The sequence below is a fragment of the Silurus aristotelis genome, assembly GCF_946808225.1.
Source record: "Silurus aristotelis genome assembly, chromosome: 14".
NCBI classification, from domain to species: Eukaryota; Metazoa; Chordata; class Actinopteri; order Siluriformes; family Siluridae; genus Silurus; species Silurus aristotelis.
In genome coordinates, this window is record NC_139587.1 from 27,919,666 (window position 1) to 27,942,943 (window position 23,278).

At 39.8% G+C, this 23,278-nt stretch overlaps 2 protein-coding genes and 1 long non-coding RNA gene across 3 annotated transcripts in view; 1 reads left to right on the top strand and 2 right to left on the bottom strand.

Annotated features, from left to right (window-relative positions):
* Positions 1–833: 833 nt before the first annotated feature.
* Positions 834–2,697, bottom strand: LOC310737093 (regakine-1-like). The gene is made up of 3 exons (XM_083561276.1): positions 2,552–2,697; positions 1,108–1,222; positions 834–990 (listed from the first exon to the last, which is right to left on the bottom strand). The coding sequence occupies exons 1-3, from the start codon at positions 2,613–2,615 to the stop codon at positions 936–938; spliced, it is 234 nt and encodes a 77-aa protein (XP_083417402.1). The 5' UTR covers positions 2,616–2,697; the 3' UTR covers positions 834–935.
* Positions 2,698–4,148: 1,451 nt separating this feature from the next.
* LOC310736420 lies at positions 4,149–5,169 on the bottom strand. The gene is made up of 3 exons (XR_014536549.1): positions 5,029–5,169; positions 4,530–4,650; positions 4,149–4,441 (listed from the first exon to the last, which is right to left on the bottom strand). It is a non-coding gene; the product is annotated as an uncharacterized lncRNA (long non-coding RNA).
* Positions 5,170–15,571: 10,402 nt separating this feature from the next.
* Positions 15,572–23,278, top strand: part of uba2 (ubiquitin-like modifier activating enzyme 2) — a 14,482-nt gene continuing 6,775 nt past the window's right edge. Inside the window, exons 1-14 of the mRNA XM_083561197.1 lie at positions 15,572–15,822; positions 17,127–17,210; positions 17,294–17,364; positions 17,793–17,857; positions 17,945–18,045; positions 18,178–18,299; positions 18,961–19,028; positions 19,163–19,284; positions 19,642–19,741; positions 21,018–21,169; positions 21,341–21,434; positions 21,664–21,776; positions 22,264–22,419; positions 23,146–23,242. Coding sequence (XP_083417323.1) covers positions 15,679–15,822; positions 17,127–17,210; positions 17,294–17,364; positions 17,793–17,857; positions 17,945–18,045; positions 18,178–18,299; positions 18,961–19,028; positions 19,163–19,284; positions 19,642–19,741; positions 21,018–21,169; positions 21,341–21,434; positions 21,664–21,776; positions 22,264–22,419; positions 23,146–23,242 — 1,489 coding nt within the window. The 5' untranslated portion in view covers positions 15,572–15,678. The remainder of the gene's footprint in view (positions 15,823–17,126; positions 17,211–17,293; positions 17,365–17,792; positions 17,858–17,944; positions 18,046–18,177; positions 18,300–18,960; positions 19,029–19,162; positions 19,285–19,641; positions 19,742–21,017; positions 21,170–21,340; positions 21,435–21,663; positions 21,777–22,263; positions 22,420–23,145; positions 23,243–23,278) is intronic.

A 23,278-nucleotide genomic window follows, 5' to 3' on the forward strand; every position in this document is an offset into this window, starting at 1 on the left:
TCTTCACTCTGGTTTAAATCTGTTTTAACATCATGAGCGTTTGTTTTTTTTACGTTTTTGCCGTAGTTGCCTAGATGAACCTTCAGATAATAGATAAAAGATCGTACGCCAATACGTTTTACTGTAGTCAAATAAAGCGTGTGATGGAAGTTTATCAAATATTCAGATGCTAATATTAAATTTTTCTACGTTTTATAAAATCGGGCTGAATGCGTTTCTTACAAAATACTGTTCTGCTTCCAGTGTTTTAAACTCCAGTCCTGTGTGTATTTACCTGTACTGCATATCAGTGCACACAACAGCAACTATTATTGTTTTTCTACAGATTTGTTTTCAAATTAGACACTCGACCGCCATCCCACTCTCCACATTACACAACAGCCACGTGCGAGGGCGAAGGCTAAAATGCGCTTCCCCTGAAACGTGTGAAACCAGCTGACCACATTTTATTCCGATCTGATCTGATACCCACACGCCATCACCGGGCTGATTATACACTCATATTGAAAGTGCTGTCATGATTATTCTGCATGCAAGAACTCCGAGAGACCAGAGAGGAATTGTTTTTACTGTAATTGCCCAAAAAGAGAGAGAGAGAGCAAAAGAGAGAGAGAGAGAGAGAGAGAGAGAAAGAGAGAGAGAGAGAGAGAGAGAGAGAGAGAGAGAGAGAGAGAGAGAGAAAACATTGCACAATGATGTTGCAGTTCACTCATAACTTTATTTGAAGCCTTTATTTATTTATTTATTTGCCTTAAGCAATGATTACATTCATAATATTCATAATCAATTGCTGATAAAAGTGGAATGTGATGAATATATGAATAAGGTGTGTGTGTGTGTGTGTGTGTGTGTGTGTGTGTGTGTGTGTGTGTGTGTGTGTGTGTGTGTGTGTGTGTGTGTGTCGCAGCTCAGTTGCAGCTTGAAAGTGCAGCTTTTCAGTTTACGCTGACTTGACGAACACACATGCCAGAGAACCGGTTAGTAGTGACACTGAAACACACACAAGCAGAACACACTCATCAACTCACATCTCATCTTTCAGGGTTTCTTTTTTCTATATAATCATATGATAAATCAGAAATTTGTGTGTAACTGTCAGGGACTCACATGAAACCTTGCTGTGGACAGTGCGAGCCGGTCTTTTTCACCTCCTTGATGCTTGAAGGAGGAATTTTGCTTTCGAAAAACTTGAAACAGCAGCCCTCAGCTTCAATACTTTCAGCTGTGTGAGGGACAGGGAGGTGTTTAAGTCAAACAGAAATACAGATCAAGTAATTGTGCAGAAAATTATATTTAATTTTTCAGTTCATAAAACTACTCCTCATATTATTATTATTATTATTATTATTATTATTATTATTATTATGATTGTTGTTATTGTTACTATTATTATTTTTATTATTATTATTATTATTATTATTATTATTTATATTATTTTATTGTTACATTATTATCTTATATTGAAATGAATTATAGTAATTATCACATTTCTTTTCATTTAACAAAATATATACTAAAATGGTTGTTATTATTATTATTATTATTATTATTATTATTATTATTATTATTATTATTATTATTTACAGTAGCAGGTATAGTAGTATAGAGCAAAATAAAAGTAATATTATTCATTTTTATTTTGTAGTTATATATATATATATATATATATATATTTAAAATAGTAAAATAGAGTTACACACTCACACACAGACACACAAACACACACATATATACGTGTATATACACACACGCTGCCCTCTTTACAAACTTTCGCAGATACGAACAAACCTATGCTCAAAGTGAAATTTGCTCTGAGTCGCAAAAAATCCAAAACGGAGGAGAGCGGCCGCAAGCTAGTCGTCAACTGTAACGAGTCTACATGATGTGCACTGGCGATATTATACATTTTTATTATTTTTTTATTACTTAAAACTAAATATTGTATACAGTATATTAATTATTTTGATTTGTTTTAGTTTAATTGTATTGTTTACTTGATAGTATTTATAGCCTTTACATCATTAGGAGATATGTGTAGTCAATAACGAACTCAGTAACAACTTACTATCTAATTTATGGTATGAACGTTCAAAATACCTGGGGAATTTACAAAGACCATATAGCTAAAAGTGTTGGTTCTGCCCAAAAGTATTACACAAAGTTGGAGGCAGACAATTAAGTAGGACGTTATTGGATGAAGTTCAAAAAAAGTTTCCAAGTCACTTGAACTAAGACACCCAAAGCTTTTCCAGCAGGACAATTCCCCTGTGCACAAATCCAGCTCCATGAAGCATGATTACTGACTGAACCCCAGGCCTCCTCACCTCATCTACATCAGTACCTGACTTTACTTACACACTTGTTGTTGAAAGACCACAAATCTCCACAAATGGAGGAAACTAAATTAAGAAAACATTTAGGAAACTAAATGTTCAAAAACTGCATATGAAACTTGCTCAGGTGTCCACAAACCTTTATCCAATGCATACCTAATTATACTATCCAACATCACATACTTGATATAAATATTGTTTGTGTGTAAGAAACTCACGTTTAGCCTCTGAGTAGAGCGCCATGATCAGGATGAAGCCCAGGACCAGAAAGACACGACTCATTTTCAATGTTCTCAGGAGGAGTGCGAGAAACTCTTCTCTTCTCTATAACATCTAATTGGCTTGAATCGGAGTTTATGGCACTTTTTATACAAAAGTTTATCTAAAAGTAGATTTAATCTCTCGTCCGCTCCACCACACTTACTCACCACTTCCTCCGCTAATTACATCTTTGATAAAGATTCATCTAGAAGAAAATAGCAAAAGAACCATCTTGTTTTATCTGAACATTACAAAATGTTTGTGTGGTTAAATAACACGTTTTTATTTTGATTGTGATATGATGATTGCTTTTACCTCTAATGTTTTTGCCTTCTCGGCAAAAAACACTGTTTTTGTGTCAGGTCCCCACAATCCACCAACCAGTTAAGCTGTGTATTGGCATGAATCTGCTGATAAGATAAATATCACGAAGCAGGGTTTGTGATACTGTATATACACTGTACATAACTTCCGTACAATTCTACAGACAATGTACATATTATATATTGTATTTTTTTATACCCCTCATTCTCTACACATATTGTGCCGTACCCTTTTTACATATTGTTTTGCAATACATAAACACAGTTAGTATCATTGTACATGATCATCTTTTTATAACTTTTTTAAACATATGCACAAAGGCATTAAGAACACCTAACATGGAGCGGGATTGATAATGATGATGATGATGATGATTGTATTATATTAGTAGTAGTAGCATTAGCATTAGGCTAGTAGTTGAAGCATGATCTTAGTGCTAACTATTGTTTTACGTCTAAAAGCTCCAATCCAGTCCACACTCTAACTTTAGGCCACAACTATAAGTGCAAGCACAAACAATACATGTAGTTTCTGAGCTTATTAAAGATAATTAAAAAGCCATTTTAATAAAATTTTCCTAGCTAATAAACAAACCGAACATTAACTAAACATATTGGCGTCGGCGCAAATCAATCAACGCTGCTACTGCTTTCATGAGAAGTGCCCTTGTCCGTTTTTACGGCAGCGCCTGCAGAAAACAGATGGATATAAAAGCTAAAATGAGTGGCGTGCACTTAAGCTAGTGCTTCCTGTCACTGTGTAAGAGATAAGAAGACTCCTATCTATCTAACGGTCGGGACTCAAAACGAAACAACTGCCACGAATCTTGAGATTCGTTTTTGAGAAACGATCGACTAACATATCGCGATACTCAAAAGGCAAGTATCAAAAGGCAAGTATTTAGCATGCATAACTTTTTAGTTGCTCATGATTAGACATTTATTTACATTTATCGAAATGTAGGCAGATGCCCTTAACCAGAGCGACTTAGATTTATATATCATTCATACAAATGAGCAGCTATGGGGTTAGGGGCCTTGCACAGGGGCCCAGGAGTGGCAGCTCAGTGTGACTTGGACTGAACTCAGATACAAAGTCAGATGCCTTAAATACTAAGCTAGTACACCCCCACCCCCCATGAATCAAACAGACTTTTAGCTTACAATAATTTAGCAAAAAAAAAGTTTGATTATTTTTTCAAATCACAAGAATATTACTGCAGTGAATTGACTCAGTGGTGTGTTGATCATTTTTATTTGAATTTGCATTACAATAAGTGTCAGTAACATCCAAAAGCTTTAAAACAAATGTTTAATCAACGCTATGAATGAATAAAAGCATGGAGTTTATTAGGCTTTGTGTGTGTGTGTGTGTGTGTGTGTGTGTGTGTGTGTGTGTGTGTGTGTGTGTGTGTGTGTGTGTGTGTGTTTGTTGTTGCATCTCAGTAGCAAGCTTAAGATGTCTCTCTGACATCGATGGAGACTTCACGAACACACAGGCTGGGAAACTTTGGAGTAGTAACACTGAAACACACACCAACACAATCTCATTCATCTATAAATAGATTTCAGTTTACTGTTTCACATCAACTTAAAATGGCCAGATACTCACATGAAGCCTTCCAGGGAACAGTGAGAACTTGTCCTCCTAACCTGCATGATAAATTTGGATGGAATTTTTCCTTTAAAAAAGGAAAAACAGCAGCCCTCAGCCTGCGGGACGGCTCCAAGAGCTAAAGCCGAGCAAGAGACAAGAGCTTTTCTTTAGTCGACTAGAATACTTTTTTTTTTTTTTTATCATATCAAATGATTATTATTACGTTTTATGGAAGATTTTATGATAATGTATTTTTGTTAAACTTCTGTGCTGCTATAGGAAATGTATCTTTTAAAAGATAAACAAAAAAATATATATTTATTATTATTATAAAAAATATATATAAAATGATCAATAATAAACATTTAAATAAATGTATAATAATATAATAAATAAAATAAAAATAAATATATATATATATAGCATATTAATAAATAATAATTGTTTTATTAAGCACACATCTAATAACTACAAATAAATATATATATAAAATATTGTACAATAATAAACTCACGCTGAGCATCTGAGGAGAGCGCCACTATTAGGACGAAGCCCAGGAGCAGAAACGACTGACTCAGACTCATCTTCATGTTCTCTGGAGGTGTAAAAAAAACTCTTGTCTCTTCTTTCTCCAATATCTACTTACCTTGATACAGGTTTAATTGTCTCATTTTATACACGTTTGTTCAGTGTAAGGTTTCCCCCACCCCCAATATACACCCCTTTACCACTTCCTTCACTCCTCCTGCTTAAAATCTGTTATCAAGATTGATCTGAAAGATAAAAGAAAATAGGGCAAATAATCCATTTCTCATACTTTTGATTCAGCTTGTGCAAAGGAACAAAGATCATTAGTAATATATACGGTTTAAGAATTAAATATATGAATCCATACACACTTCAATGTAAGCTACATTTTAACGTATAGCCTGAGAATATCGAACAACAAACTGTACCGTACAGACATCTCGAGGACGATGGTGAAACGTCTAGACTGTAGGCAGGCCAGTTCAGCACACGGACTCTTCTACTATGAAGTCAGCTATTATAATAGATGCAGTTTGCTGGTCACGTTGTCCTGATAAAATATGGCTGCCTCTGAAAAAAGAAATTTTCTCACTTTAAAACTTATATATGCTGTTCAGCATAGATGGAGTCTTTCCAGATGTGCAAGTTGCCCATTCCACAGGCATTAATGCTCTCCCATACCATCAGAGATGTGAATTTTTAAACTGAGCGCTGATTACATGCCAGAAGATCCCTCTCCTCTTTATTCCAGAAGACGTAGTGTCAAGTCAAGTCATTTCTATAGCGCTTTTCACAACAGACATTGTCTCAAAGCAGCTTTACAGAAATCAAGTTTGGAGCGAGCATCTTGCACATCTGGAAAGACTCCATCTATGCTGAACAGCATATATAAGTTTTAGAGCAACAAATGCCACTTCCAACTCCAACACTATCATCAAGTTTGCTGACGACACTGTTGTGGTGGGCCTAAACTCCAACAACAATGAGACGGCCTACCTACAGGAGGTTACAAACCTGGAGAGATGGTGCCAGGAGAACAACCTTCTCCTGAATGTCAGTAAGACTAAGGAGTTGATAGGGGACTTCAGCTCGAAGCGAGAGCGGTCTCCTGTAGAAGACTTTCTACACCTGCACCATTGAGAGCGCCCTGACAGGTAGCATCAGGACAGGCAAGCACTCCAGAGGGTGGTGCGGTCAGCTGACTGTACCATCCACACCGAGCTCCCTGACCTGCAGGACATCTACCGCAAGCAGGTGCAGGACCAGGGCCAGGAAGATTGTGAAGGACCTCAGCCATCCAAACAGTGGACTCTTTTCTTTGTTGCGTTCAGGGAAATGCTTCCGGGAGCACAGAGAGAATGAGGAGGAGCTTCTTCCCGCATACCATTTGAAGTTTAAACCAGGAAACACCCAGGATCTAGTACTGGACCTCTCTCTCCATCTCCATCTTTTTTTCTGCACAACTTTTTTGCACTACTAAACTTTAATCTCTGGACTGTCACTTTAACTCTGCACAGCACAGTGCCACTTTATACCACACCACACTGCACATGGTCACTTTAAGGACAATCACGTTAATCTGTTTTACTGTCATACACATCTACTGTATATACACATATTTTCACATATATCTTCATATATTTTATATTTTATATAGTTTATCATTTTTTTTATCTACCTTCTTTTTTTCTTGGTTTATTTTTTCCTCATTCCATTCCCTTTATATTCCATTCCCTTTTATGCTTGAATGCCAGACCGTTGCAAAAAGCATTTCACTGCATGTTGTACTCTGTATGTATGTGTATGTGACAAATAAAATTCGATTTGATTTGGTTTCCAAAAAGAAACTGAAATTATTTACATTATCCTGAAATTATTCCACAATTTGTAGACACAGTCTTTCACAAACTGGTGAAGCTCTGCCCATCTTTACACCTGAAAGTCTCTCTAAGACACTATTTACTGTATACCCAATCATCTTACTGTCCGAATAACCTCAGAAAAGTGTTTCATTTTTAAAACATTTACTTTTTTTTCTATTTATTTTTTTTAGATGCGTTGCAGCCATCAAACTTAAAAAGGACCTTATTTTGTCATTAAAAATGTGCATATTCTTCTGCTTAAACATTTGATTTTTACTACGTTATATTGCGAATAAAATGGGGTTTTATGAGATTTGCAAATCATCGCATTCTGTTATTATTTAAATTTTGCACAGCTTCCCAACTTTTCAGGAATTGGGTTTGTAGAATAGAATAGAATAGAACAGAATAGAATCATATGTTCAGTGTAGTGGTATCGCTACGACCAGGATGGAATGTTTACTGGAGACATTTCAGCAGCAAGTAATTTACAATCAGAGCTTCTAATTCTAACATATCGTTGTTTAGTGGCAGTCAGGTTTATACTAACTAGCAAACTCCCTCCTCCCACTGAGCAGGTGCTCTGCCTATCCACAGCTGAAGTGAGGAAAACTCTATGTAGAGTTAACCCACTGAAGTCTGCTGGACCAGACAACTAGCAGAGTGTTCAGGGAATGTGCAGAACAGCTAGCAAATGTATTCACCGACATCTTTAATATCTCCCTGAGCAGCGCTATGCCTCAAGACGACGACCAACGTCCCCGTAAGAAGAATACAGTCTAATGATTCAATCACTATCGTCCCCTCACACTCACACCCATCGTGATGAAGTGCTTCAAGAGGTTTGTCATGAGGTACATCAAGACACTTCCGCCATCACTTGACCCCATGCCGTTTGCGTATCATCCAAACCGTTCCACGGACAATGCCGTTGCCACAACCCTCCATCTGACCCTCACCCACCTGGACTTTCATAGACTTCAGTTCAGCAGTTAACACAATCATCCTTCAGCACCTGAAGCTGAGTCTACTGGGCCTGAACATCTCCCTCTGCAACTGGATCCTGGACTTCCTGACTGGGAGACCTCAGTCAGTCCCGATCGGGAACAGCATCTCCAGCACCACCACACTGAGGACTGGAGCCCCTGAGGGCTGTGTGCTCAGCCCACTGCTGTTCATTCTGCTGACTCACGACTGTGTAGCAATGCACAGCTCGAATCACGTCATCAAGTTCGCCAATGACACGACCGCGGTGGGTCTCATCAGCAAGAACGATGAGTCAGCATACAGAGAGGAGGTGGAACAGTCAACAGCCTGGTGTAGAGCGAACAACCAGATGGTTGTTGACTTCAGGAGAACACAGAGCGGCCATACTCCACTGAACATCGATGGATCCTCCGTGGAGATTGTCAAGAGCACCAAAATTCTTGGTATACATCTGGCGGAGAACTTCACCTGGTCACTCAACACCAGCTTTATCACCAAGAGTTGTAGTTCTGTGTTCTGTTATGTAGCTTTATGTTGTGTGTTGTAGCTCTGTGTTGTGTTATATAGCTCTGTGTTGTTTAATGTAGCACCAGGTTCTGGAGGAACATTGCCTCATTTTACTGTGTAATGCATCAGGTAGAAATGACAATTATAAAAATAAAAAAAAAAGCTTCTTATTATTATTATTTAGAGTCTCTGAAACACCCTTGTGCATGATGCAGTTACAGTTGTAATATGGGATCTGTACCCAGAATAGATGTCCTTTATTTTGGTCTGAGAGGGCAAAAAAGAGAAGTAAGGAACAAACCTTTTGTTGTGCACTGCCAACCACGAAAACTTGTTTGTACTTGGTCGGCCTTTAATGACACTTTTGTGGATTTGCTCTTAGTCCAGTCAGAGTTCATTCAGGACCTCAGTCAGATGGTATAAATGGTCTTCCTACCTTCCACTACCCTTTTGTAAGGTTCCAGGCTGACATAAGCAACCTTATGTGTTTATGTGTTTAGTTTAGTAGACCCACATTTGTTTGGGGGAGGTGGTAGCTTAGTGTTTAAGGCATTGGACTGAGAAAAGCCCTTAAACCCATAGCTGCTCAATTCTATGAAGGAGATATAAATGTAGGTGGATAAGGGCATCTTCTAAATGCCAGAACTGTAAATGGATAGGTATCATTTATTCTAAAGGGAGAGGGGGTAGTTCAGTGGGAAAGATGTTGGACCTCTGATTAGATGGTTTTAAGTTCAATCTTGCTGCCACTGCTGGGCCCTTGAGCATGGCCCTTAACCCTCAACTGCTTAGTTGAATGAATAAGATCACTCTGGATAAGGGCACCAAGAGATAAGGTGCTTCAGGGTACCAAGTGGCATAGACCACGATCAGTAGCTTCAACTCCTATCCCCAGGCAGATTTTAGGAGCAGATCCAACCACAACCCCTGTAAAGGGCACACCAGTGTTGGGAAAAGGAATGTGGAGCACTGGTGTTGGCTCTTTAAATATTCAACACTTATAAGAATTATCAGACTTTGGTGGCTGCTAAAAGCTTATGGAAATGATCAATTGATTGCTTTGTGCAAATGCAATGAAAACCTTTACCAGGGTGCTTCATGTGGTTAGAATCACTTTTACACGTTCTGCCCACCAAACCAGATAAAAAAAAAAAACTTTGATTAAAACAGAATTGCCATGATATAATTAAGCATGACGGAAACTTCTAAACCTCAGAATGTCTGTAGAAAGAAACCCACATTTCCCACTGTAAAAAAAAAGCCATAACGCTTTCTATCTAATTTTTGGAATAACAGTCTTTGTTTATTTTTGGCTGGAAATGAGGTGAAAAGAACACAAAATCAACCAACGAGAAATGATCTGAGCATTGGATTGTGTAAATAGACACAGCCACGTAAGCTCAGCATCGCTAAGGATTTCAGAACAGCAAAGACAGTTCTTTGGTACAAGAGATATATGTAGGTTTGATGTAAACGTAAACATAAGACAACAAGGTCTACAATTTCAGCTCTTATTTCCTGAGCTTTACCTCCAGACCTGTGGAATTTAGAACACACTACTTACCAACCATTTCAAAACTCCAAAAATACCTTCGTGACTGACAGATGTTTCTGAAAGAAATCTGTCTGAAATTCTACTCTTGGTTTGAGTCCTGGGTTTCACATGAGAAGACTGTGTTTGTTTTAAAAATAAAAAAAAATAGATAAACCAACAGAAAGACCAGCGAGCTGTCTGTGGGAGAAAAGTGAGCCATTCTTAGGCTGTATAAAAAACTCAATAAAATAAATTGGCCAAACATTGGACATAAACAATACATCATTTTGGAATGTTCAAGCTCATGTTCTAAAACAAAGAGTTTACATTTAGAGGATGCGTCAAAATCACACTGTCACATTTAATAATCCTTCATGTGGTGGGGAAGAACATCTTACTGGGATCCTGCTTTATATATTTTCATATAAAGTCAACTGCATTCATCAGACATATGAATAGAAAGAATGTCTGAAACAAATAATATCTCATGGCAAATTCAAATCTCCAAAAACGCCTACGCAGCTGAACCACATCAAATGACAAAATTAGAACAGAACAAATGAGTCAAGCATTCGTCAGGAATTTCTTGTGGGGGGGGGGGGGATCGGAGGATGTGCAGGGGGATGTGGGGGGGTGTTGGGGGTTTCCATGAATATTGAGTTTGCATTGTCCCTAATGCTATATAAAAAAAAACGCATGTATACCAATTGTTTTAATTCGGTAGATATATTTATATAATATACAGTGGTTTAGTAATCACATAGCTCAGAGGTTAAAGTGGTGGACTTCTAATCAGAAGTTCCTGAGTTCAAACCCCATGACCACCAAGCTGCTACTGCCGGGCCCTTGGGTGAGGCCCTAACCTTCAACTGCACAAGTTGTATAAATGATTTGATAATTGTAAGTCGTTCTGGATATGAGCGTCTGCCAAATGCCATGAATGTGAATGCAGCCGATTGCATGATCAGAAATCAGGACGTAGCTAAGAATTTTGACGTAAAGGTTTTTGGTTTTTTTTGTGACAAATTTCTCAGAGTTTAACTCTAATTTTTATTTGTATTCTGCCCCACTTGTGTGTTTTACAACATAATTAATCAGGATTCAGTCCCCTACTGGCGTTAAACTTTGAAATGAGTGCAGCAGTATTTGTAGACTGAGCATGCATTAGCGAGACATCTGTGGTTTCCTTTCCTGCTTATCGTCGCTGCAGAAGCCTTAGCAACTTGGTTATCATCAACCCCTCAGAGATGCTATCAGCCCGCCTTCGCATTGCTACATAAGATGTTTACGTGCTTTTTTAGTACATCGAACCACCCATGCGTGGATCAAAATGTCCACGTCATTTTTCTTGAGAACAAAAAAAAAATGTTCTCAAGATGTCATGCCAAGAAAGTCGTGAGACAACTTCTGTCTTGAGTCGGGACTACTGATTAGTAAAATGTAACGAGGTCACTTGTGGAACTCATCCCCCCAAAAGTCACAGCTTACACTTTCACCTCATGTTATGCCATATCTCATGGAGGATCTAAAGTTATGCAAATGACAGTTTCGTGGAAGTTCTGATAAATGGAAAGGTATATAGCAGACAAACACCACAGAATTACAGGGTACATTCATTAAATAAGACTAGTGGGTATTGAATCATGTACGTATCAATACATTACACATGCACAATATAAACAAAGTTTCAGGAAACATGACTTTTCTAATTACCTGTGGTTCTTCATCAGACTGTACCCACAGAGTAGGAGGCACACAATTGTATAGGAACTTTAACTAAGAGACCCAAACCTGTTCCATGAAGATTTGCTTTACATGCGTGTAAGTGGAAGATCTCCTGCTATAGACCTCAACCCTATTAAATACCTTTGAGATGAATATGAACGCTGACTGCACCCCAGGAACCTCCTCACCTTCTCACCTACATCACTACCTGACTTTACTAACACTAGCGTGACTAGCGTGACAAAATCCGGTGGAACTTCTTCCCAGAAGAGTGAAGGTCACTATAAAAGCAAAAAATGACTGAATGTGGAATCTTAGAATCAGGTGTCCACAAACTTTTGTAAATATTGTGTATATTTATTAAATATTCACAACTGATAACCAAATTCTTTACTTAATACCATTGTGATGCAGAATTCTAGGTTCCCTGGTGATCTAGTGGTTAGGATGCGGCGCTCTCACCGCTACGGCCTGGGTTCGATCCCCGGTCAGGGAACCAACTCAAGCCTTTAGGGTTGCACAAGCCAGTGCACTCTCAGTGCCGGTCCCAAGCCCGGATAAATGGGGAGGGTTGCGTTAGGAAGAGCATCCAGCGTAAAACATGTGGATCATGAACATGGATGATCCGCTGTGGCGACCCCTAATGGGAGAAGCCGAAAGAAAGTTTATTGTGATTCTGGATTCTGATTGGTCAGAATGTGTCAATTTAGTTTACATATAAGTATGTTTTTGTTTCCATGGTAACAACATACATGAGGAAGTTTTTATCTCACCATAGGAAACCTGAGTTCCATGGAGCAGGTACTGTAGTCAGGTCTGGTAAGCAGGTTTGGCAGATTTTTTTTTTTTTTTACCCCAAGCAGGGCTTCTTAGTAGTACTTACTTTCTTTCGGCTTCTCCCATTAGGGAGCGCCACAGCGATCATCCGCATGTTTTGATTTGACACATGTTTTTACGCTGGATGCCCTTCCTAACGCCACCCTCCCCATTTATCCTATTCTATTTTATTCAACTCTATTCCATTCTTTTCAAATCTGCTCTGCTCTATTCTACTCTTTTTAATTCTACTCTACTCCATTTTACACTTCAACACTATTCTATTCTACTCAATTCAACTCTATTCTGTTCTACAAATCTGTGAGGGCTGTGAGCGTGAGGGACGCATCCGTCGTTAGCGTTAAGTGACGACCGGGGACTCCCAGCATGGAGCCTGGAGATAGGAACCGGGGATCTCTCCAAACATCTAAGGCACGTAGGCATCGCCGCATGACCTTGATGGTGCGGAGGGGGTTGCCCCTCCGTGAGAACCCATGGGTCCTGAAGGGGTCTCATGTACAGCAGGCCAAGCGGAATCACGCAGCTGCCATAAGCCCTAGCAGTTTTTGGAACTGCTTGACAGTGAGAGGCTGCTCTTCTATGACCTTCCTGATGGCCCTAAGGACGGCCACAATGCGGGCAAGGGAAAGCTGTGCGACCAAAGTAGTTAAATCCCATATGACACTGAGATAGATGTTTCTCTGTAATGGAGAAAGCAAACTCTTCCCAGCTTTCAAACCCCAGCGCTTTCATGTGGGCAAGAACGACATCTCGATTCCGGACCACCAACTGCGCTGATTGAGATAGGATCAACCAATCGTCGATGTAGTTGAGGATGCGGATGCTCTAAGACCTCAGGGGAACCAGAGCCACATCCACACATTTTGTGAAGGTCCGTACCTTGACAAAATGGGCAAAGAGCAAGGCCAAACAGAAGAACCCAGTATTGGTAAGCTTCGGCCCCAAAAGCAAACCTCAGGAACCTCCTGTAAGAAGGTAGGATGGATACATGAAAGTACACATCCTTTAGATGGTGGCAGCCTGATGGTGATGGTGATGATGATGATGATGATGATGATGATGATGATGGTGATGGTGATGATGATGATGATAATGATAATCATTTTATTTTCTATTGTCTCTGTGTGACTGATTTAAGCCTGGAAAAATGAACCGGATGAAAAAGGAAACGTGTTCAAAACCTCATGTACGAGTCACATGTACAGTAACATTGTCCATGAGGGTCCTGTGGAGAGTCAGAAACAAGAACCAACTCATAAGGAGGAATTTGAAATTGTGATGTGAGAGTCGCTTCGGTGCGTCAGTATAAAAGTGTGCGTCAGACACAAGTTGGCATTTTGTATCGGTAAAAAATATTTATTTATGACTAATCGTTTATGGGAACATCTGGTTTTATTTGATCTTTTTTTGTGCTTCGAAGGTGGTGATAACTTCAGCAACTCATTTTGAGTCTGGTTCTTCTCAAGGTTTCTTCTTCAGTTCTCCGCAGCGTTCCACTCGATCGCTCTTCTGGATGAACAAATTCGATTTTTGGATCAACGAATTCATTCTGTCAGGCTGCTTTGGGACAATGAACATTGTATACAAATAAAATAAAACTGAACTGAACGATGAGGTGCAAACAATGTCCCTGTGACAGCTCTAGAAAAAAAACACAGCGTGCATTGTTTCGAGACTTTAATGGAGATCTGTGCAGCTTCAAGAACATTCACTCACTGCTTCCTGGCTTCTCTTATCAAATCCCATTTCATCTGCACGTGCGACTTCCACATTCTGACCTAAAGATTTTAGATTATTGTCGACTATTTAACCATCAAAATCACTGAAAATATCAAATAAATATGGAATAAATGATGAAACGCATTTGCACTGATGTTACAGATGTTTTATTGGTCTGTGTTTTGCTCCGAGTCTGAAACCGCAGTGTGGTGAATCTTGTGCTGTTTCCTGCACCAGAACTTGTTTGTAGAAGAGATTTTAATCTTGATGTGACTGACCTAGTTATTGTATTTAATATATTTATATAAACACTAAATTTCCAAAAGTATTGGGACACCTAGTCATCAGTACTGTATGTGATTTTAAAACATCGGACTCCACATTTAGTCAAAATTTGCTCTTCTTATTCCCTCCACTCTTCTGGGAAGATGTTCCACTAGATTTTGGAGTGTGTTTATGGATATTTGTGTTCATCAGCCACAAGTGTATTATGAAAGGCAGGTACTGATGTAGGTGAGGAGACCTGGGGTGCAGTCAGCGTTCACATTCATCCTAAAGGTGTTCAGTAGGGATCTATAGCAGGAACTTCAAGATCTTCCTCTCCAAAGCATGTAAACCAGATCTTCAAGTAGCTCACTTTGTGCACAGGAGCATTGCCATGCTGGAACAAGTTTGGGTTTCCAAGTTCAAGTGAATGCAAGATTCTATTTGAGCGCATCTAAAAACGTCAGGTACAAATGAGTGCCTTGAGCTTTGTGGTAACAGTTTGGATTCATCCTGAATGAAAGATGAACTTTGCAGTCACTAACAAAACACTAACTCACGGCAATAACACTAAGACAAGAATTTACTGTTTATATAATTAAATTAGTGATTATAAAAATGTAATAAGCTTTTTTTTTCATTACATTTATTACATTTCCATTGAACGAATTAATGAATGCACTACATCATTGTGTCCAGCAGATGGCGCAAACGAAGGCTTTTGGTTTAATTGTGTGCTGCATATAGAGTTTTGGTGTTTGTTTGATCGCCATCTGGTGGTACAATTGAACAACAGCAGTTCTCTATTTCTTATATATTACAAAGTCTATCCTGCTGCTGGGAGACAGGAGGGAGGAAAGTGGGAGGGGCCTACTGAGTGACGCTTAAATTTCATTGGCTGGCGCAAATTAAATATTAAAAACATATTTACGCGTACGGAGATTTTTAATAATATTAAGCGAGCAGAATGTGTACTTTTTATATACTCGCTTAAAAAATATTATTTTAAAAGGAAAAAAAAAGGAAGAAGAACAACCGTCCGATTGGAGGCGTACTCGTCACGGTGACCTTTCTAACCAATCATGGCACAAGTGGGTGGGGCGAACGGAATACGGGTAGGACGTAGCAGTTCCGTCGACTTGCCGCACGCGTCAAGGGGAAAAAAAAAAAAAAAAGAGCCGAAGCCAAGCTGAAGAAAGTCATGGAGGTGCAAATGGATGGACCGCTGCGCAAAGAGCTCGCAGACTCGGTCTCCTCCTGCCGGGTGCTGGTTGTCGGAGCGGGCGGTATCGGCTGCGAGCTCCTGAAAAACCTCGTTCTCACCGGCTTCAAAAATATCGAAGTGGTAAGAAGAGGAAGGAAAAGGGGCGGGAAGGAAAATAGCGCCTTGATCGGCGGCTTTCTTTGTGCGGCCTTCAACATGGGCGGAATCTCAAATCACCTCTTTCTTATATCTAGGGCACTAGATTGCTTTGGGTCTTTGGTCTTTCCTGTTCCCTAGGTAGGCTACATAGGTAGGGGAGAAGACGTGGGTTTGGGATACGTCCTAACTTCTTAGCTTTTTATTTTTGTTTTCCCGCAGCATCACCGAAGAGTTGAATATTATAAAATTATTATAATTATATTGTCGTTTATTAATTATTGTTTTTGATTGAAACGCTACTAATAAAATTAACTATTAAATCACGTTATTTTTCATTCAGTAAATTGAGTTCCATTCAGTAGCGCCGCTAGCAGCTAGCATGCTAATCCCTTCTGTCGAGGAAATCATGTCTTTAATTTGTTTTATTTATTTATGCGTTTTTTATTATTATTAATATTAATTCAACCGAAGAATATATTTTACTTCTGAACCCGAATAGTAAGCCGTTTGTGTGTGTGTGTGTGTTAGCTTAGCGATGCTAAAGCTAACGCTAATTACTTGCTAGCTGTAAAATATTGGTATGAAATAAAATGTATAAATTTAATTCGTGTTTAATTTGAGATATTTCAGCTTCAATATTCAGTCTTTTGCACTAAATAGATACTTTACAGAATGTAATGTATAACAAGTACATACACTCTGACCAAAAGTATTGGGACACCTGGGGCTAATATTGGGACTTTTCCAGCCAGATGTTTTGGAGGCACGTGATTGTTTATGTCTCCTGTACCAGGAGATCCAAACCTGTTCCAGTATCACAATGCTTTCCGTGGGTTGCGAAATGCTATAAAGTTTAGAAACTATTCCATTTATAGAATTCGGTAGAGGCACATATCCAGAGCGTCTATCATTTATATAACTGAGCAGCTGAGGGCCTTGCTCAGGGGCCCAGGAGTGGCAGTGGCTGGAATTGCTGGACAGAACACACTGCACATGGGTCTATTCGGGATGAATGTGAACGAATCTAGTAGACCATCGGACCAGGAGCGTGGACGTTCTTATAGGGACTTATAGATGTCAGGTGTCCAAAAACTTTTGAACGAGTGTCAAAGCAAACGTGTGATGATTCGATGTGGTGGAAACGATAGAAACAGTCTCATTCCAACAGTGACCAGTCAGGACGCTAATAAGCCACGCCCCCTGACCAATCAGCTTTGAGAGTTTGTCACGCGCTCTTGTCACGCTCTTTATGCACCAAAGTGTTTAAACCTCTTGTTCCAATGCAGATCGACTTGGACACGATTGACGTGAGCAATCTGAACAGACAGTTCCTCTTCCAGAAGAAGCACGTCGGGAAGTCCAAAGCTCAGGTACTTCTCATCGTCTTTATCGGCTGGTTTTGATCTCCACCTCCGTCCACTGTGTGCTTACGCTTTCGTTTTTTCCGTTTCAGGTCGCTAAAGAAAGTGTGCTGCGCTTCTGTCCATCTGCGAACATCACAGCGTATCATGACAGCATAATGAAGTGAGTCCGTGAAGTGGTCACAGCTTCTCCTTCCATCACTCGGGCGTTAATCCTGAACTAAATTCATCTGTTCTTACTGCGTCTCGTTGCGTATCTCGATCGCCTGAAGCACCTTCCCAACACACCTCGTTGTGCATTTAGAGAGACGCCCACAAAACTCCATATATGGTCGTGTGATCGGGCAGCTGGAAAATCGAAACGAACAGTGAAGGGAAAACCCAAAGGATAGAACGTGAACATTTCAGTTCGTGTCTTTGGCAATAAAAATATTTTTGTAACGTATAAATTAGAGTTAAATTTAAAATGCTAGTGTTAATTCTGTTTGTTTTGGTAAACGAGACTCCAGATTTTTGGGATCGTGATGTAACCTTGTTTTGAGGGACCCGAAAGCGGCGTATGTGTAACACGATCTTCTCGGTTCCTCACAGTCCAGACTACAATGTTGAGTTCTTCAGGAAGTTTCAGCTGGTCATGAACGCTCTGGATAACCGAGGTACGAATCCGTGTTTGTTCAGCACATGCGAATACTTTTCTCGTTATTAACACTCTTTTAAGCGATTAATTTTTGTTTTATCTCCAGCGGCTCGGAATCACGTGAACAGGATGTGTCTTGCGGCCGAAATTCCTCTGATCGAGAGCGGGACGGCAGGATATCTCGGTCAGGTCACAGTCATCAAGAAGGTGAGATGATGTGAAGCACATGTATGAGTGATTATTATTATTATTATTATTATTATTGAGATTGTTAGTTCTGTATAAATATTTGTGCATAGTATTATGTTTTTTGACTGTGTTCTTGGTTCTGTCCTACAGGGGGCGACAGAGTGCTACGAGTGTCAGCCCAAACCCACACAGAAGACTTTCCCTGGGTGCACCATTCGTAACACTCCTTCCGAACCCATCCACTGCATCGTCTGGGCCAAATACCTTTTCAAGTACGTCGTCGTCTTCTCAGAACACTTTATATAGACATCTTCAGTGCTGCTTCATACTCTTTTTAAAAAGTCTCAAATGATTGCCAGGGTTGCCACCGAGTAGAAAATAACTTCAAAAAACGTTCAGAGTTGTCTTCAGTGCTTGGACCCCTTGTTATAATACACTATGTGGATAAAATTATTGGGACACCTGACTTTTCCAGCCATATGTGGTTCGTCCAAAGAGTTGGAGGCAAACAATTGTATACAACATCTTTAAAAAAAAAAAATTCCCTTCACTTGAACTAGAAACCCAAACATGTTTCAGCATGACAATGCCCCTGTGCATAAAGCCAGCTCCATGAAGATATGGATTGCATGGGTTGGACTGGAAGATCTCCAACTGAGCAGCAATGGGGTTGAGGGTCTTACTCAGGGGCCACAGAGTGGCAGCTTGGTGTGGCTGGGATTTAAACTCATGACCTTCAGAACCCCATTTAAAAACCTTGTGCGCACCTTTGCACTCACTTGTACAGGTGTAAATATTACAATACGCACAGTTAATTACAAAACTGGCAAAGTGAATTATAATATAACTCTGTGTGGACCACACTTCTGAAGTTGATGGTGTTAGAACCAGATCGGGTGTGTAAAGAGTGACGAGTTGTGATGTTTTTATCAGTCAGCTGTTCGGAGAGGAAGATGCGGATCAGGAAGTGTCTCCCGACACGGCGGACCCTGAGGCTGCATGTAAGTGTCTCGCGTGTTCTCGTGGTGATTTTATACGCGTTACACGTGTTCTAGAAACAGAGGATTTACTGGAAGGACTATAAAAACTATGTTGGCTCTGGGATGTGTGTGTGTTTGTGCGTGTTTTGTTTTAGGGAATCCCGAAGAAACGGCAGCACGAGCCCAAGCGTCGGATCAAGACGGAGACATCAAACGCGTTTCTACTAAAGACTGGGCGCGGTCGACGGGATACGACCCCGTTAAACTCTTCAACAAGGTGAGGAGAAGGTTCACAAGTGTAGGACGCTTTTAAATCGTGGTCACGTTTGTTTAACTCTTTGACACACGCACGTGTGACTCGTCAGAACTCCATCCAGAAGTAGGGCAGTAGGATTGATCAGGAAGGTCTAGAGAGGGGACGGGGACAGGACGGGGAGAGAGTGAGAGTAAAGGGGATATGCATTAGTATGTATACTTATTGAAATGTAGGAGGACATACGACTTGTTATTCACAACCTACAGGATAAACAGGTTTTTTTTTTTTTTTTGTATTGGAAATGCAAATCTCATATCTTCACGCAGAGAAGGATTAGATTCTCAGTAGGTCAGCTGACACTTCTCGACTTTTCCTTAGCTCTTCAAAGATGACATCATGTATCTGCTGACCATGGATAAGTTGTGGAAGAAGAGGAAAGCCCCCGTGCCGCTGGACTGGTCCGAAGTGCAGCAGCTCGGTCAGTATTCCTGTATTAGACGATCAGAATCTGTACAAATGCTGTAACCTGTACTATTTATCACAGAATGACTTTTATAGATTTTTTTTTTCTAGTTGTTGAAAAATTATAATTTTTTTAATTTTTATACACTATATAGAAAAAGTAACTCATGCTGGGTTGTTTCTGAAAAAGTGCTGTTTTTGATTTTTGTTTTGAGTCTGCAAGGTGAAGTAATTTGCATAAACCGACATTCTTATTGTTGTTAATGATAATTACAGACGGCAAGTTGACAACCGTGCTTAAAAACATCAATATAAAATATAATAACATTGTTTTGACACATTTTGTTCAGTTGTAAACGTATAAGTGTTTCGAATATTTTATAATTGAATTTTGCTTAATAATTAAATTAAATGCATAAATTCAAATATACAAACATGGAAAAAAAGCGTTAAAATGCAATAAAAACGCAGTAAACTAAAAGGCCTGATTTAATAAAAAAAAAAAAAAAAACACAAAAAGAGGAAAAAAAGGAAAAAAATGCTTTGGTAAACAAATAAACAATCAAACGCTGAAAAACTGCAACAGTGATTAAAAATAGAATCGTTTACTGCTGCTGTTATTTGCTGCTTCTAGATTTAGTTTGTTCGCAGCAGTTTTATTGAATAATCACTATATCACGAGCGAGCTGATTGCGTGACCCGATGCTCGCGAGTTACGACAGAACAGATCCAGTGCGACTTTCCTGAAGTTACAAACAGTTTACACAAGAACACTTTGTGTACTCGTGCAGCAATGTGGATCTTCCATCCCGCATAACCTGCAGGTTACATTCTTCTTTGTTGCGTTTAATATAAAATGCTCCCGTTGCTTTTGATGATTTGGGACGCACACTTTTTTTCTGCTGCCGGTTGACCCTGTACACTCCGGCATTTTGGAAGCGGGCGTGTTATTTTACAATCACGCCAATCTGAAACTTGAGCAGTCGAACTAATCGAGAACGGCATCCGTTAACAACGAATTTCATTACCGATTTTATCGATTAGTAGTTGCAGCCCTAGTGGGGTGTAGTCTAGTTCATCCCAAAAGTGGGTTGAGGGGGTCAGGTGTCAGTGAAGGACACTTTTCCACTCCAACCATCAGACCAACAACCATGTCTTCTAGGAGCTTGGTTTGTGCACAAGGGCTTCGTCCTATGCTTTAGACTGCTAATTTGATTTGTGTGTGTGTGTGTGTGTGTGTGTGTGTGTGTGTGTGTGTGTGTGTGTGTGTGTGTGTGTGTGTGAGAGAGCAGTGAGCAGTAAGGACGAGGTGTGCAGCACAGGATTGAAGGATCAGCAGGTGCTGAGTGTGTCTGGTTACACTCAGCTCTTTCAGCACAGTGTCGACACACTCCGCTCACAGCTGGCCGAGAAAGGGGATGGAGCAGAGTTGGTTTGGGACAAGGTCAGTGCGCGCACACACACACACACATACACACACACACACAATGTTCAGTTTGGACTAACAGTCAGTGTCCCTCTCAAATAGACCAGATGCCAGTGAGCAAACAAAAACATTGGGTTATTTTGATTGATACTGATTCACGTTTAAAAACACAACTCTCTCGGTTGCCAGGACGATCCTTCAGCCATGGACTTTGTGACGGCGGCCGCCAACCTGCGCATGCACATCTTCAGCATGAACATGAAGAGCCGCTTTGACGTCAAATGTGAGTGTGTGCATGCAAAACGGCATGTGCAGCTTCGTGCTTGTTCCTTCTCCCCTGTCCATTAACACAGAATCAATATTTGAGTTTGATTGCACAAACAGCAGCGTTGTTTTTGTTTGTTTTTCTTCAGATACTAAAAGCTTGGTCTTAGTTTTGTGTTCTTCATGCAGCTGACTGTTATTTGAGGTTATTTAGGGGTTTTGTTATCTTTTCTTTTTTCTTTCTGTAGCTATGGCTGGGAACATCATCCCAGCTATCGCCACCACTAACGCGGTGATCGCGGGCCTCATTGTGCTGGAGGCGCTCAAGATTCTTAACTCGGACTTCCAACAGTGTCGCACGGTGAGACACACACACTTTTAGAAGTGTCTCAGTATACTGCCATTTCATTCAGACAAAATGGGCATCTTATGCATTTTTTTAAATAATTTTTTTATGCAACACAGCTGTGAATTTCACCCTGGAATGAAGTCATCTACCCACCTATTAGGAACTCTAAATACCTTGAGTCATATAATAGAAATGTCCTCATATATCTTCATTTGAAGATGTAACATCTCGCCAGAGAAAAATCCTGAAGTTCTTAGCAAAAAATATTAAAGTGAAGGACCTCATTTGACTGCTTTTGTGAATACTAGAGGTGATGGTGGATTTTCTACGGACTACGGAAATGTCTTGCTCTACCTACCCTGGTCCTGCCCTAAAACTAGTTATTGATGCTGGCATGGTATTAAAAGAACAAATAAATGTCCTGGTGCATGAGGTAAACAAAATCGGAGTGGTGTTTTATTTTATTTTAGCAATTCTTTCTTTACTGTCTCTCTCTCAGATCTTCCTCAACAAACAGCCGAACCCCAGGAAAAAGCTGCTGGTACCTTGTGCTCTGGATCGTCCCAATCCAAACTGCTACGTATGCGCCAGCAAACCTGAAGTCACGGTTAAACTCAACGTGCACAAAGTCATTGTACAGAGTCTACAGGATAAGGTGGGGAGATTGCAGTCTCATATCCAAAATGTCTTTAAAGGTGCCGGAAATTGTGTAGAATATAGTTCTAGATAAATAGTTTAAACCGGATGAAACAGGAGGAAAGAGTAATGGATCAGAAAACCCCTTTGGAAGCCTGACTTCTGGTCTGGAGTGTTTGTTTGGATGTAGCACTGTGGATCCTGAAAGGCTGGAAACATCAAAAAGATAAAATAGACTATTTAGAAAACATAAATTAAATCCAGTAGATGAATTAACTTTTTTTTTATGTTCAACAGTATTGAGTAAGGACACAGTTATATGTGGTTCATTCTTGAAGTTGTCAATTAATTGTGTAGGGCATCTTTGGATGTGGTGGCATAAAAATGTTCCTTTCACTTGAACTAGAAGACCAAAACCTGTTCCAGCATTACAATGCCCCTCTACACAAAGCCAGCTCCATAATTCAAATGGAAGATCTCCTGCTATACTGCTCAAAACCTGTTGAAAAACTTTGGGATGAATTGGAACACTGACTTTTTACGAACACCCTTGTGGCTGAACACAAGTTCTAGTGAAACATCTTCCCAGAAGAGTGGAGATTAATATAACAGCAAATGAGCACTAAAGCACACACTAATCTTATGGTCAGGTGTCCACAAACATGTCCAGATAATGTATATTTCTATGTTGAAGGTAATTAACTTTAAGCTACTGATTTAGTAAAAATGTTTATTTTTTGGTCAGATTTTGAAGGAGAAGTTCGGCATGGTGGCGCCGGATGTGCAGATAGAGGACGGCAAGGGGACGATCCTCATCTCCTCAGAGGAAGGAGAGACTGAAGGTGAGCCTGTAGTTCACAGAAACCTGTACAGTCTTG